The sequence below is a fragment of the Sphaerodactylus townsendi genome, linkage group LG01, assembly GCF_021028975.2.
Source record: "Sphaerodactylus townsendi isolate TG3544 linkage group LG01, MPM_Stown_v2.3, whole genome shotgun sequence".
Lineage (NCBI taxonomy): Eukaryota > Metazoa > Chordata > Lepidosauria > Squamata > Sphaerodactylidae > Sphaerodactylus > Sphaerodactylus townsendi.
This window is the reverse complement of record NC_059425.1, coordinates 90,055,621-90,069,044: the sequence shown is the minus strand read 5'-3', so window position 1 is coordinate 90,069,044 and position 13,424 is coordinate 90,055,621. Positions and strand designations below refer to the sequence as shown.

Below are 13,424 nucleotides of genomic sequence, written 5' to 3'. Positions count from 1 at the left end.
TGTTGGGTAATACTGTTTGGTTACTAGAGGGCAAGACACTCCTAACCAAAGTGCTATTCCACATTTGTCTTTCTCCAATTATTTAAAGAATGTCTCTTTTACAGTTAAATTTAGAAGTTCACAAAATAGACCAAGATTGTAAGACCTCTTCCCTATGCCTAAGGCCAGCCTACTTCGCTTTACCCTTCTCACTCCCTCACGCTGCCATCCACACCTTCCCCCTCATCTCCCCATCCATGTTGCCAGCTCCTTCATATATCAATATCTCTTCCTTTCTGCTTTCTCATCGTAATTAAATATCTGTGTATTTCAATCACGTTAACTACCAATCCTACACAGTTATTACCATTTGGTTTTGGTCCAGTGCACGGAAGTAACTGAACTCTTAAGAACAGCTTCTGGTTTCTGCTTTCTTTCTCTAAATTTTTCTTCCTCTCTCAGATCATATTCTTGCTTTGGGGATATTGGAAGACGGGGGAGAGAAATAAGAATGAGTGGATCCCCCCCCCCCCCCCGGCCACAACTTGAGAGATGTGGGTGTGGAGCAGGGAGGAGGATACCTCTGCACAAATTAGCATGAGAAGCTTTTACTTAAGCTTTCAGCCTTCAGTCTGGCAGGGTTTCTTTCCAAAGGCGTACAAATGATGACTTGCTTTTTGTGACAGGGCCAGCAGTTAAGTTAAAAGCAGCAGCGCTCTTGCTTGGGATGAGCCCAATGTAATGCTGCCAAGCTTCCCTTTGTGCCAACTGCTCTTTCTTCCGCTCTGCTCCTTCCACCCCCAACCTTCCACATCAGCCAGCTATAGTTTGGCATAATTGAACTACGCCTGCTGCCACTGGTCTGTTCCCCAAGACAATGGGAGAGGAGGGTGGAGAGGAAAGCAGGTTTGTTTTGAGACCACCAAAGTGGGGAGGAATCAAAATTGGCTACAAAATTCAACTCTACTGCCTCATTGGCTGTTGCTTTTTATAGCTTTTCTCTCCCCACCCCCACTCTGTGTTTTCATGTGGAGTTGGAAAAGATCTGTTAAAAAAGAAAGCCTTTGCTCTGATTCTAGCTTATAACATTTTTTTGTAAAGCCTAGCATCATTCGAGTTCAAGAAGATGATCCAGTGAATTGTTCGTGTCATGAAAAATGTAATAATTTTCCAAGACTGGGGTTTTCTTGTTTGTCAGGTGCTCCTCCCTTGGGTAGACTTCTCCAGCAGGTACTGGTAAAGGTGGATATCTTTAGTTGCTTTTGCCACGCCTAACTCTGAGTCTCTAAGGTCCTCCTGCTAGCTTATATTGATAGTTATATACAATAATGACAACAATCTCATTTACCAGTAGTCACAAGATTGCTGGTTCAGCCCTTTATATTGCATGTATATTGATACATGTAGTTTAAAGGGCTGAACCAGCAATCTTGTGACTACTGGGTGAATTAGATCTGTGCCTTTAAGAATCAGTTGATGGGTGGAGTTAAGAGAACCAGGCCTTAGAGAATTCTCAGCAGAAAAGCTGCACAGTAGGTAATGGAATGCCTCCTCACATGTAAACAGAGAAACTCGAGGAGACCCCACTACAGCCCCACCATGCAGCTGAGAGCCCTGAGGCAAGAGTTCCATGCATAATGGGCCATTGTAACTCTTTCCCCAATTACAATCAATACCTACGTATAATATACATACTATTGATTTTAAGAAAATCCTATGCAAGAGTATTTTATCTATGTTAATTAAACAGAACTTCTGTGGCATCTTAAGAATAGCAAAATTTATTCCAGCATAGTTCAGCATGTAGTGTTGTTAGATCAGTCACCTAGAGCTTTCCAGTGCTCATTCCTTTTTTATAAAATAGGCCTCATAAAGCTGTGAGCAAGGCTTCCTTCCACCTTGCTACGATTCTGCAAGTTATATATAAATAGCAAGCCTTTATTGTCATAGACAACAGTACAACAATAATAAAAAACGGATTAAAAAGCATATACAATACAGGAAATAAATCTTAGGTCGAAGGAAATCTACTGGCGTTTAGTAATTTCCAGGAGAAAGTCTGCCACTATCATACAGAGAGAAGGATCAGGATTGTCCAACAAGTAGTGTAATCTAATTAAATCGGGGAGATCGGGTAAATGTAAAGGAGTAAGATTCACATACTTGGATCTGATTTCCTTGAATCTGAGAGTGTAGTAATTGGTGGGCCAGAGATTCAACTGAGCCATCATTACATGGGCACAATCTTTTAGCCTTTTCTTGCTTATTAAATCTGCCATGTAACAAGGCAGAAGGCATTGGCAATTCCAAACCTGGCGAAAGGCATTCATGGCTCTCTTTGAGCAGGGCTTCTTCCATTAAGCAATACAGGTAGTGTGCCAAGTGGCCTGCCCGTTCAATGGGATAGAAAGGAATACAGGGGGGAGCATGTTTTCTTGACTGCGGTGATTAGGGTATAAGACTCTCTATCCAATAGTTGACCTTTTACCCATTTTTCCTATAAGCTTCTGAATAGGACAAAGGCAAAGTGAATCCACCTGACAACAGTCCAATGGGGCAGAACAGGCCATTTTTTTCTTCAATTATGGAGAGAAATCAGGGGTTGGAATGGGTGTTATGCAGAGATGGCAGACGGTGGACCAGGGAATTTGCAACCGAGAGAAAAAATGAATTCACAGCCAGAATCTAAAAAAAGCCCCTCAGCCAAGCGGCTGGAATCTGGGCAGAGTTTTGACCATTATACACTAGACAAAGGGCTGCATAGGGCACGCAATTTGGGAGTCCAGTTATCTTATGAAAAAATATGGATTGAAGAGAATTCAAGGAGTGGTTAATAGCTTGAATCCAAATTGGGACTCCGAAAAGCAATCTCGAGGCGACTTTGACATTGAAAAATTTGAGAGTAGGAGGGATAAGGGAGTGGCCACTGCTGTAAAAGAAACGTGGTAATGCTGACATACTGTTAGATGTAGCTAGGAGAGCGGCCTTCCTCTGGGTTGCCCATGAAAGGTTAAAGGAGAATGAGAGGCCAAGGTATTTATAGCACTTAACCTGTTCAATTTGGGGTGCTTTTCATTGCCCATGTGAGCGTCTTAAAGCACCTAGAGAAGCTCAATATCTTGTTTTTTTTATAATTTTCAGTGTCAAGTCTGTTGGATTCACACAGTAATCCCACACAGAAGCAGCTTCATTAAGCGATCTGGGAGGCCAACCTCTGAAATTTGAGAGAGAAGGACAAGCGTCATCTGCATAGAGCAGAATTGATACATGGGATGTACCCAGTTTTGGGGCATGACTGGGGCATGATCAATGCAGATAACAAACTCTATGCTACCTTTATTGATTTAAAGGCTGCCTTTGACTCTAAAGTGCCGAGATTAGTAACTTGAGCTGTTGATGCGATTACGATTGAGAACATTAAATACTGAATAGCCGATTACTCTGGAGCGGACAAACTGGCTGCCCTAACAATATTGATGCCAGACTCTTGCAATCTTTTCTGCGATTGAAAAGAGCAACTGCACACAACCCCCGTTTGAAATTGGAATACTCTGTCTGTCAAAAGGCTCTATGGGAACGATTCTGATCCGCAACTGGTATTTGCGCGTAGTTGCCTACCAAGATCAAAGAGTGTTCCATCAATATTGAGGGGCAGCTACAGTTTTGACGAACCCTGCGTAGAAGTTCTCCAAAATTAAACGGGGCTGCGTCCTGGCCCCACTCTTTTCAATCTTTCTTACTTGAAAGAATTGAGAACCGAACACCTGATGAGAATACTGTCTCATCAAAACTCATCAAGGCTATGATCTGGCTAACTAACATTATGTCTGGTCACCAGAAACAAGAAGTCAGCATCAATGAGCAACCAATTCACCAGAAAGGATCTCTCAGCCTTTAAACTAAATAAAGGTAGCATAGAGTTTGTTATCATCTGTAATGATTGAGCATTTACTGACTAGTGTACGGTAGCACCAAGGTGTGTGTGGTCCGGAGGAGAATTTCCCTTACGAAAGCCCTTATTTTGTTCAGCCCCCCACTGCACCAAGGTGGGAGAAGCTACAAGCTGAAGTTTTCCTTCAGTAACAACAATTTAGCATAAATCTTCCCTATCACCGAGAGAAAAGCTGATGGGAGACTAAGAAGTTGGTGGAGTTCCTGAATGACTTCCTTTTTTTTATGGATGGGAAACATACAGTAGAACCCAGACAGCCAAGTCTTAGGTAGCATACCTGAGCTGTTTACTTTGGGTAAAAAGTAAGGCCAGGATAGGGGCCCACTCAAATCAAGTATGAGATTCTCAGAATCTCTGGAATTATAGAGATCAGGGCCAGGGGCTTTCCTTTCCTTTGAGGAGTCCTCTCTAACAGCTCAACTACTTCTTGAGCATTGAGACAGGAGGAGCCAACTTGGCAAATCTTAAAAGGGATCGTAGTGAAGGAGATCCATTGCTTAAAAATATCATCATTAAAAACAAGTTTGCTAAAATAGTCATGCCAGATATCAGGAGTGGGTAATACAGGTAGGAGGGTAGGAGGCTTGCTTAGAGTTAAAATTAATTCAGGACAGCCCAGAGATAGCAGTTGGAATTGTTAGAAGTTACCTGCAGGAGTGGGAGATGTTCCCATTGAGGTGTTTGACATGTTCCATATGGTTCTTCCCTAATTAACTGTGAGCCCGAAGTTGTTTCTAATATTTTATTAGTATTGGGATGAGGGAGGTCCTGGTCTCCTCAGAAGCCCTAAAGTTCGATATAAGGCTGTTTAATTTGACTATTGTGCTCCATGCACTCTCTCTGTATCAAATACCAAGGTGTTCTCTTTCTGTTTTGCTGGGTTTTCCCATTTGGACTGATGAAAAGACCAGCCACAATTTGTTTAAGAAGATCTTCAACTTCTGGTAATAGTAGTCTCCGTGGATCTGGTGAGGATAGAGGATTTAAGGCTGGCTAAGCTTTGTGTAGAAATGAGTAAGTTTTGAGGGCTGGGCTAAAGGCCAGTTTGGGGTGTCCAAACTAGTCTGGGGCGGGCTGCTTCATTTTAGGGTGAGGAAGCTGCATGTCTGGCCTCTTGATGCTTGATACAGAAACAAGCTCTAAGGGGAAGGTGATCACCCAGCAGAAGATCTCTCCAATCTGGAAGGATGAAACAGATGATCTCAAACCTTGGGGAAATGAGGAGATAGTCCAACGAGACACTGCAGCCATGAGGAGGAGAAACAAAGGTATGATCTCTTGTTTCTGCGTAGGTAGCACTCCTTAAGCCGTTAAGCCAAAGTTTGTTGTGCTTGATGGCCAAAGTGAAATGAGTTTCCTACCAGCAGCATTGAGTGAGTATCCTTTGGAGTCCACTGAAGGGCAGGAAGTAAGAGTGAGTGGTACAGGGTTCATCATCAAAACTTCCGTCATCAAGAGAGGAAGCTAGAAATTTGCACCTACTCTTTGCATTCAAAGAAGGTCCCCATTAGAACAATGGCTATCTCAGAGGAGAGGGATGACTACATTCAAAGCTCCTTTAATATAGATGAGATAGGTTATTATCCCCAAATTTCCATAAGGTAGCTTTCTGAGACTAAGAGAGAACATAAATATTAACAAGGACGAGAGAAAGATCCTCCCCAAAGAATTTGGAACAGCCTGAGCTGTCTGGCTGAGTGTAGGGCCTGTGCCCTGGGATTGACTGTGAAAAACTAGAATGCAAAGAGCCACAGGAATAGCATTGCCCGACCAGACCCGAGACAATTTGGTTTGCTGGACCCAGGCAGAAGGATTTATAAGCTCCCATAAAACTGGCAAATATGATAATTGGCCCATGTTTCCTGAAGGAGAATACATCGGCCTCTCTAAGGTAGTCACAAGAAGAGAGGGTTTCTGGAGTTTGTTCCCCCATCCTGAGATATTCGCATGAAATAGGATGGAGAGGCCAGCTTTGGAGAGTTAAAAGCGTCTATTAGGTGTCACTCTAAATCCGTGGATTCCAGGAATGTCCAGAGGAAGGATGCAGCCATTTCCTGGAGAGGTAAAGGCTGTTCTTGTGAGGGAGGCAGTTGCCAAAGAATTCCCTCGAAACTTGACATAGAGTTCTCGACCAAGATGATCTCTGGAGAGGTACCTGATTAGAAGGACTTATTGGTGCAACAAGACACTCAGGCACAGAGCAGAATGCTGAGGCCTGACCCTCTAGAGCAGGGGTAGGGAACCTGCGGCTCTCCAGATGTTCAGGAACTACAATTCCCAGGACACTCAGGCACAGAAGAGCAGATGAGGCCTGACCCTAGAAACAGGGGTAGGGAACCTGTAAATCTCAGATGTTCAGGACTGGGTTTGCATCATTCATTCAGCATGGCCAATTGGCCATGCTGGTAAAAACGATGAGTAATTCCTAGTATGTTACTGAGAACTAAAGCAGAAACTAAGTAGCTGAATGAGTTTGGAGATAGTAGAGCCTAGATCAGGGGTAGGGAACCTGCGGCTCTCCAGATGTTCAGGAACTACAATTCCCGTCAGCATCTGTCAGCATGGCCAATTGGCCATGCTGGTAGAAACTGATAGAGGAATTCTAAGATTCTAGGACAAATGAGAACTGCATTAGCTGAATGAGTTTGGAGATAGATGGGGAGCTGGAGTCAGGGGTAGGAACCTGCGACTCTCCAGATGTTCAGGAACACAGGTGCCAGTGGCATCTGTCGAAAGCATGGCTAATTGGCCATGCTGGTAGAGCTGACGGACTGAACATCTGGAGAAACACTCCTGTTCTAGGTTAACAATGACAGCTTTTTGTTCTAGGCTTGAGAGGGTCCTGAAACCCTGGGACCTCCTCTTCCAAGGATTTGGACGCCTATATTGGGGAGAAACATCATGATTCTCCTCACCTGGGACAAAGGAGCCCCAAAGGGATCTAGAGTGAAACAATATGTCCGAATGGGAGCCTATAGAAGAGAGCTGGGAAGATTTCTATTTCCTCAAGCTCCTTAGCTTGGGAATTTGCCTGGAGAGTAAGGAACAGAGTTCTTCCTACTAAGCACCCTTGTTGGCTGAAAATCTATGTCCATTTCCAGATGAGTCAGCGCATACACATGTGGGGGAGCACTCTCAGTGTCATGAGGGAATGTTAGGTGGAGCTAAGTAGCTGGATGAGTGGAGAATATATGATTAGAAGACAGCCGGAACTAGGTAAGATCTTCCCAGCTGTTAGGGGGTGGAGCTAGTGTCCATATAACTTACTGAGTGGAGGGTCCAGAGATAAACTGGAGCGAATTTCTTTGGCCATGCAGGGGTTGGGGTAGAGTTGTTGAGGGATGGAGAAATAGTTTCCCCAAATTGGCTGAAAAGTCACTGGCAAATTATCAGAAGCAACATTAGAGGGAGATTTAACCAGATGTTGGGATCAGCAGTTTTCTATTGCAGAAGTTTCAAGTTCTTCCACTCATCCAATAAAGTTCCTGGATTCTCACTGGTGGGAGGCAGTATGTTGGGTGTCCTAACACTGGGGGGACCCATAGGAGATGGAGTGCTTTCCTTGCGGGAGCTTAAACTCACCAACCCTACCGATGTTTTTGCTGAAACTGGAGCCACTAGATTGGGAGACTTAATATTCCTGCTTAAAGACTTCAGCGTGAATAACTGAGATCATAACAATTGTAGCAAAGTACTCTCCAATTGAGCAGCTGGTTTTAGGAGGAAAGGGTGTTGCAAAGCTTAGGATCATCCTGTGATGATTGCTGTATCATCACGGTAGAGTGTTCCGAAATGATCTGATTTGAACTTATTCCTCAGTCACAGATTCCAACAGTTTTACTCAAAGAAGTCCTAATTCTATGGAGATTAGACCATTTGCCAAGGTTAGACTTAGTGTCTCCTATTGCTACTGCCACCTGGTGTTTCTGGAGAACCAGAGACATAGAGGAGTTCATGGAGTCTGAAGATGAATAAGCAGGAGCTTGATAGGATGCAGTCTGGAGATCAGAATTATTGTAGTATGTGATCTTAGCTTCTTCTGAGGTGAAGGAAGATAGAAGAGCCTCAATTTTGGTGTTTAGGGAGGCAAAGTTAGTCAGCAGGAGCTCACAGGTTTTGGACGTTAGAAAGGCCTGTTTTGCTAAGAGTGAGCTCTTAAGCCATTAGTACTGGGAGGGACAGGATCATTTCCACTGTACGCAGAAGTTATATAAGTTAAAGATATTTGGGAGGGCTTTTGATATTACCATTTGATTGTTTTTGATGATAGCAAGCTCTGTTTGTCATTTCTTATAGATCTGTAACTCTGTTTATTATCATTATTACCTGTCTTTATCTTGTTCTAGGGAAAGAAATGTGCTCTAAATAAATATCTGACTAAAACCAGTGAGTGGAGAATGCTATATTTTGTGTTGTAATAAACACAGTAGCACTGATGAAAACAGGCTGTTGTGTTATTTCAGCCAATCTTAATTCTAATAACTTCCTTCTTAAGTATAATTCTGTGTAACAACTGTGATTGCACCAGTCATGAACTGAGATACCCTTACTGCTTTGGAAATTAAGAGGGCCTGAGAGACTTGATTTGTGTGCCTGGAATATTATGTGTCAGTGTAAATTCCAGCTTATCACATATATGATATAACAGCTTGCTGAATGACCCTGCCCCCAAGCCTCCCGCCCCCCGCTGGGCTCCCTGCAGCCCAGTTGCTGCTTTCCCCAGAACCTGGGGAGAGTAGTTTCCGGCGCCCAGCAACATGCTTTTAAATGCATGAAGGCCGGGGGCAGGGCTTGGGGTGGGGCCATACACCCCAAGCCCTGCCCTCAGTGCTTTTAAAAGCACGTCGCTGGAGGACCGGCAGCTGGTCTCCCCAGGGTCTGGGGAGATCAGCAGCTGGGCTACAGGGTGCCTGGGGGAGGGGGCAGAGCAGAGCCCCCCCACCACCACCACGCATCCCTGTAGGCCAGCTTCTGCAGAAGCTGGCCTGCAGGGAAGCTGGGAGAGGGGTGGGGCACCGGTTCCTCTTCCCAATTGTATAGTCAGTGGAAAACCCCCAAAGACCTGCAGCAGACACCGCACTTAATTCTCTATCCCTTCCTTTTACTACTTCCTCTTTCCCTCTTCCTAGCAGCCCCCATATTCCCATGTTTTCTTGCTCTTCTTCCAATTCACCAACCAAACCTACCTTTTGTCTACTGCCCAGGTACATTATTTATTCATAGGCTTTCTGTCTGTCTGTCTGTCTGTCTGTCTGTCTGTCTGTCTGTCTGTCTGTCTGTCTTTCTTTCTTTCTTTCTTTCTAAATTATTTGTATTGAGATGTTAAAAAGAAAATACAGAGATAGATAGATAGATAGATAGATAGATAGATAGATAGATAGATAGATAGATAGATAGATAGATAGATAGATAGATAGATAGATAGATAGATAGATAGATGTTTATATAAAGAAGTCAAACAGTGATTAAGGAGACTTTGTTTTGTTACAAGAATTTCTAGTTACACAGTTTTTGACAGAGCAAGTGTGATTTTTTAAAATCCGTAACAGAAAAAGATAGCGTAGTTGAGCATTGAATCGGTAGATTAGAAGAGAAAAGAGAAATAGCATAACTATATTTGCACAGTTTATACAATTCTCATGTTGTTAATATCTTCTTATTAGTTGGATCAGATTTATACAGATAATGAAACGGTGGATCCCATACCTTTGTATAAGTGTCCAGATTGTTGTTATTAAGAAGAGCTGTTAGTCTGTCTGCAGATCTGTATTCGTGAATTTTCTGAAGCCATTCTTCAGTAGATGGGATGTCTTGACTTTCTTTCTAATGGGGACCCAAGTCAGTTTACGTTATTCTGTTAATCTCCATTTTATCTTCACAACATCCCTGTTAAGTTAGTTAGGCTGAGTTCCTGTGAGTGACTCAAGATCATCTAGTGATATTCTGTGTTACCATAGGGAATTTGAATCTGGGTATCCACATCCTAGTCTGAAACACTAAGCATTCCATCACACTAGCTTCTGTGTGATGGGTGCTGTCGAATAGCAAGCATCTGGACCTGGATGAATCAAGAAAATTTAGTCGTAACAGGTTGCATTTTAGTTGTTCCATCCTTGGCTATGATGAGTTGTCCCAACAAAGGCCAAAATAGCCCTAGAACTCTTTCAACTTGACTCAGTTTGCTTGAACCTTCCTCTCTTCCTGCCTTTTTCAGGCCTTTTTCAGGCAGAAAGCAAGGCTTGAAAGCTGGCAATACTAGTGTGGGGAGGGGGGGTCTAACTCTACAGTGGTTTTGGTTTATTTGTTTTAGATTTCAGCTCTTTCTGCAAATCTGAAACCTTTCTCAGGTTTGTAGAAAGATTGCCTTAACCACTAGGACCGAGGTGGCACGCGGAGGCCTCCCCTCTGGCACGCGAGCGCCGAAGCTCCCCCTCCCCCTTCCCCCTCCAGAGGCGGCTCGTAGGCCGGGTCGTCTGCAAACTCACTTGCCTTCTGGGCTGGGCCTTCCCCTCCCGCAATGCATTCTGGGGCTTCCCCTCCCGCAATGCATTCTGGGGCTTCCCCTCTTGCACTGCATTCTGGGGCGTTCCTCTTCCACCTCCCTCATTTCGCTTAAGCCCAGACACGCCCTGCAGCCAGCCAGCCAGCAGGTTACCAGTTGAGGGAGACGAAGGCAGGAGGTGTCTAAGCAAGCAGCTTTAAGAAGCCCTGCTCCAAACTTCGAAAAGTAGGAAGAGATTATTGGAGGAGAGGCGACGCGGGGGAGGCTGACGAGGATTTTGCGCCCACACATGACCCAAATTCGCACGCCCGGTGTGTCGCGCATCCCCCGCCCCATGGGAGCTTTGCCACCGCCTGCGCCCAAAGATCTTCAGCCAGATAAACCTCCTGCAGCTGTGCCTCCGCCCTAGCACGGGCGCATTCTCCGCCTGCGAGCACATGGAGGTCTCCGAGCTGGCAGAAGACGGGGAGTTGGAGCAGGCGGTGGCGGCAACAGCTCCCTCGAAGCTCCTCTCGTTGCACTCCGGCTGCTCCATGCCCTTTGCCTGGCGCAGCTGATCCCACTTGCCCCGCAGAGTGCCCATCATGCCTGCAGGCACCAGCAGCGATCGGGCTGCCTGGGCTCGAGGGTGCTTTAGGCGGCAGAGGCAGTGGGGCGACGCAGGGCCCGGCTCGACTCTCGTGGGGGGAGAGGAGGCGGCGGTGGCGGCAGGGTCACCCCAAGCTTCTCTCGCTGTTCTCCGGCTGCTCCATGCCCTTTGCCTGGCGCAGCTGATCCCACTTGCCCCGCAGAGTGCCCATCATGCCCGCAGGCACCAGTGGCGATCAGCACCAGAAAGCAACCCTCGCCTGCGCCCCGAGCCAGGCGCGTCGCAAGCTGGCCAGTTGGGCTGCCGGGGCTCGATGGTGCTTTAGGCGACGGCGGCATCTCTCTGCAGGGCCCACCTCGACTTGCATGGGGGGAGAGGAGGCGGTGGCAGGGCCACGCTCCTTTGACCTGGTGCCGCCAGCAGAGCATGGCTGGAGATCCCCATATTATTCTGTTAAACAATGTATGTATGTTAAACAAGCATAACTCTAGTCTAGAAACAAACATAAGGGACCTCATCTTTCACATAGCTGTGGCCATCTGTAACTTGTGCAGGTTGCTTAGCTGCTTTCAGAGCCCACAAGTCAGTTGTTTTGAGGATTTTCAGACAAATAATGGTAATGTATGTGTTGTTTTTCTAAACAAAAACTCAGAATTCAGGTTAAATTGCCATATTGGCACTTTGCGATACATAAATGGGCTTTGAGTTGCGGTTTGGGCACTCGGCCTCAAAAAGGTTTGCCATCACTGCACTAGGACCATAATAAATTATTGATTGATATGTTCAGTCTCCAGTTTTAAATTTACAATAGGTGGTGCTGGGTTAAAAATCAGATATAGTGATGTGATTAATGTGTTTTGTGGCTGTTGTGGGTTCTTCGGATTGTGTGGCCATGGTCTGGTAGTTTTTGCTCCTAATGTTTTGCCTGCATCTATGGCTTGTGTCTTCAGAGGCATGTCATGGTAAGATGTGTTTCTCTTCATGGCACAGTATGGAGTGTTCTGCGTAGCTTAATGCTTAAATGCTTAAATAATCCAACTGCTCTTATTGCTTAAATAATTCCAGTTTAAAATGCACTTCTCTTACACAACCCTCTAACTTTTCCCCATGTCACTGAAATTTGAAGGTCATTTATTGATGTCTCTTCCAGAATGAAAATACTCTTGAGAAGTTAACTGCATTTATATTTTTTGTTGGTATTTTTAGGGTGCTGGTCAAGATAAACTTGGAATCTATGTGAAGTCTGTAGTCAAAGGTGGTGCTGCAGAAGTGGTGAGTAATGTCGATATCTACTAAACCTCTGGTCTCTCTCAAATCATAAAAGTCTTTTGACTTTTGTACTAAAACAGTTCACATTTAGATTGATTTTTGATATTTGTAAGCTGTCATCTAGCTTGATTTTTCCTATAAGAAATAATGTAACTTTTTGTTTTATTAAACATTTAACCAGGATGGTCGGCTGGCTGCTGGGGATCAGTTGCTTAGTGTGGATGGACGCAGTTTGGTTGGACTATCCCAAGAAAGGTAAGTTATGGTTTTATGTGTTTGTGAACAATGTTAAGAAAGGGTTGAAAGAACTCTGGAGTGCCGCAGCTCCTTTATTTTGTCTTCTTATACCACCATATTCATAAATTGTATACTCCTTTTTCTATCTTCATGATCACTGAACACTCCATGGAGGCTGAAATGCATCAGATTATCCAAACATCAAGATTAGCATATTGACAGCATACTTCTGTGGCTTAAAGTTACTCTGAAACTGTCATATGGAAACATGGTGGCAACATAGTCTTAGCATATATCCATAGCACTTCTATTAGAACTTTGCTTAGTAATTTGAGCTGTTTTCCCAGAGTTGTGGATATGAAAGTACATAAATCGGTTCACCTTTTCCTGGAGCAGTTTCACATATAGCCTCCAATATCTTGAAGAGAATAGGAATGGTGATACCCAGTTGGCTATCAATATCCACTGATTATAGATTACAGTATGAGCACAAAGGGGTTATTTTAGAGTTGTCAGTTAAGTGAAATCTCTTAGACGAAGAAACTGTCTGATGCTCTAAACGATTAGTCAAATAAGCTGAAAATGTATGTATGGTAAAGCATTGATGGAACATGTCATATTAAAATTCTGAAGGAAGAAAACAATTACTCTTGTGTGTTAATGCACCATTCCATAAGAAAAATCTACCACTATACATAAAAAGGATAGTCAAGCATGTCTAGGTACCTGCATGGTGAAGTGTCCTGAATTGCCTTGCCTTTGCTTATTGTAATTCCAATTGATGAATTAGGATTTGCAGTCTTAAATTGTAATTAAAACCAATTAATCATTAAAACTTGCAGCCTTCAAATGTAAATGTTGAAAACAAGCAAATCCAACTAAGCTATTTCTACTGT

At 44.2% G+C, this 13,424-nt stretch overlaps 1 protein-coding gene across 24 annotated transcripts in view; it reads left to right on the top strand.

Moving 5' to 3' along the window:
• AFDN (afadin, adherens junction formation factor) overlaps nucleotides 1-13,424 on the top strand; it is a 145,411-nt gene that overhangs the window by 108,551 nt on the left and 23,436 nt on the right. For all 24 annotated transcript variants that reach the window (XM_048487203.1, XM_048487196.1, XM_048487248.1 and 21 more), the window contains 2 exons: nucleotides 12,229-12,294; nucleotides 12,473-12,546. In XM_048487203.1, the coding sequence (XP_048343160.1) occupies nucleotides 12,229-12,294; nucleotides 12,473-12,546 (140 nt within the window). The remainder of the gene's footprint in view (nucleotides 1-12,228; nucleotides 12,295-12,472; nucleotides 12,547-13,424) is intronic.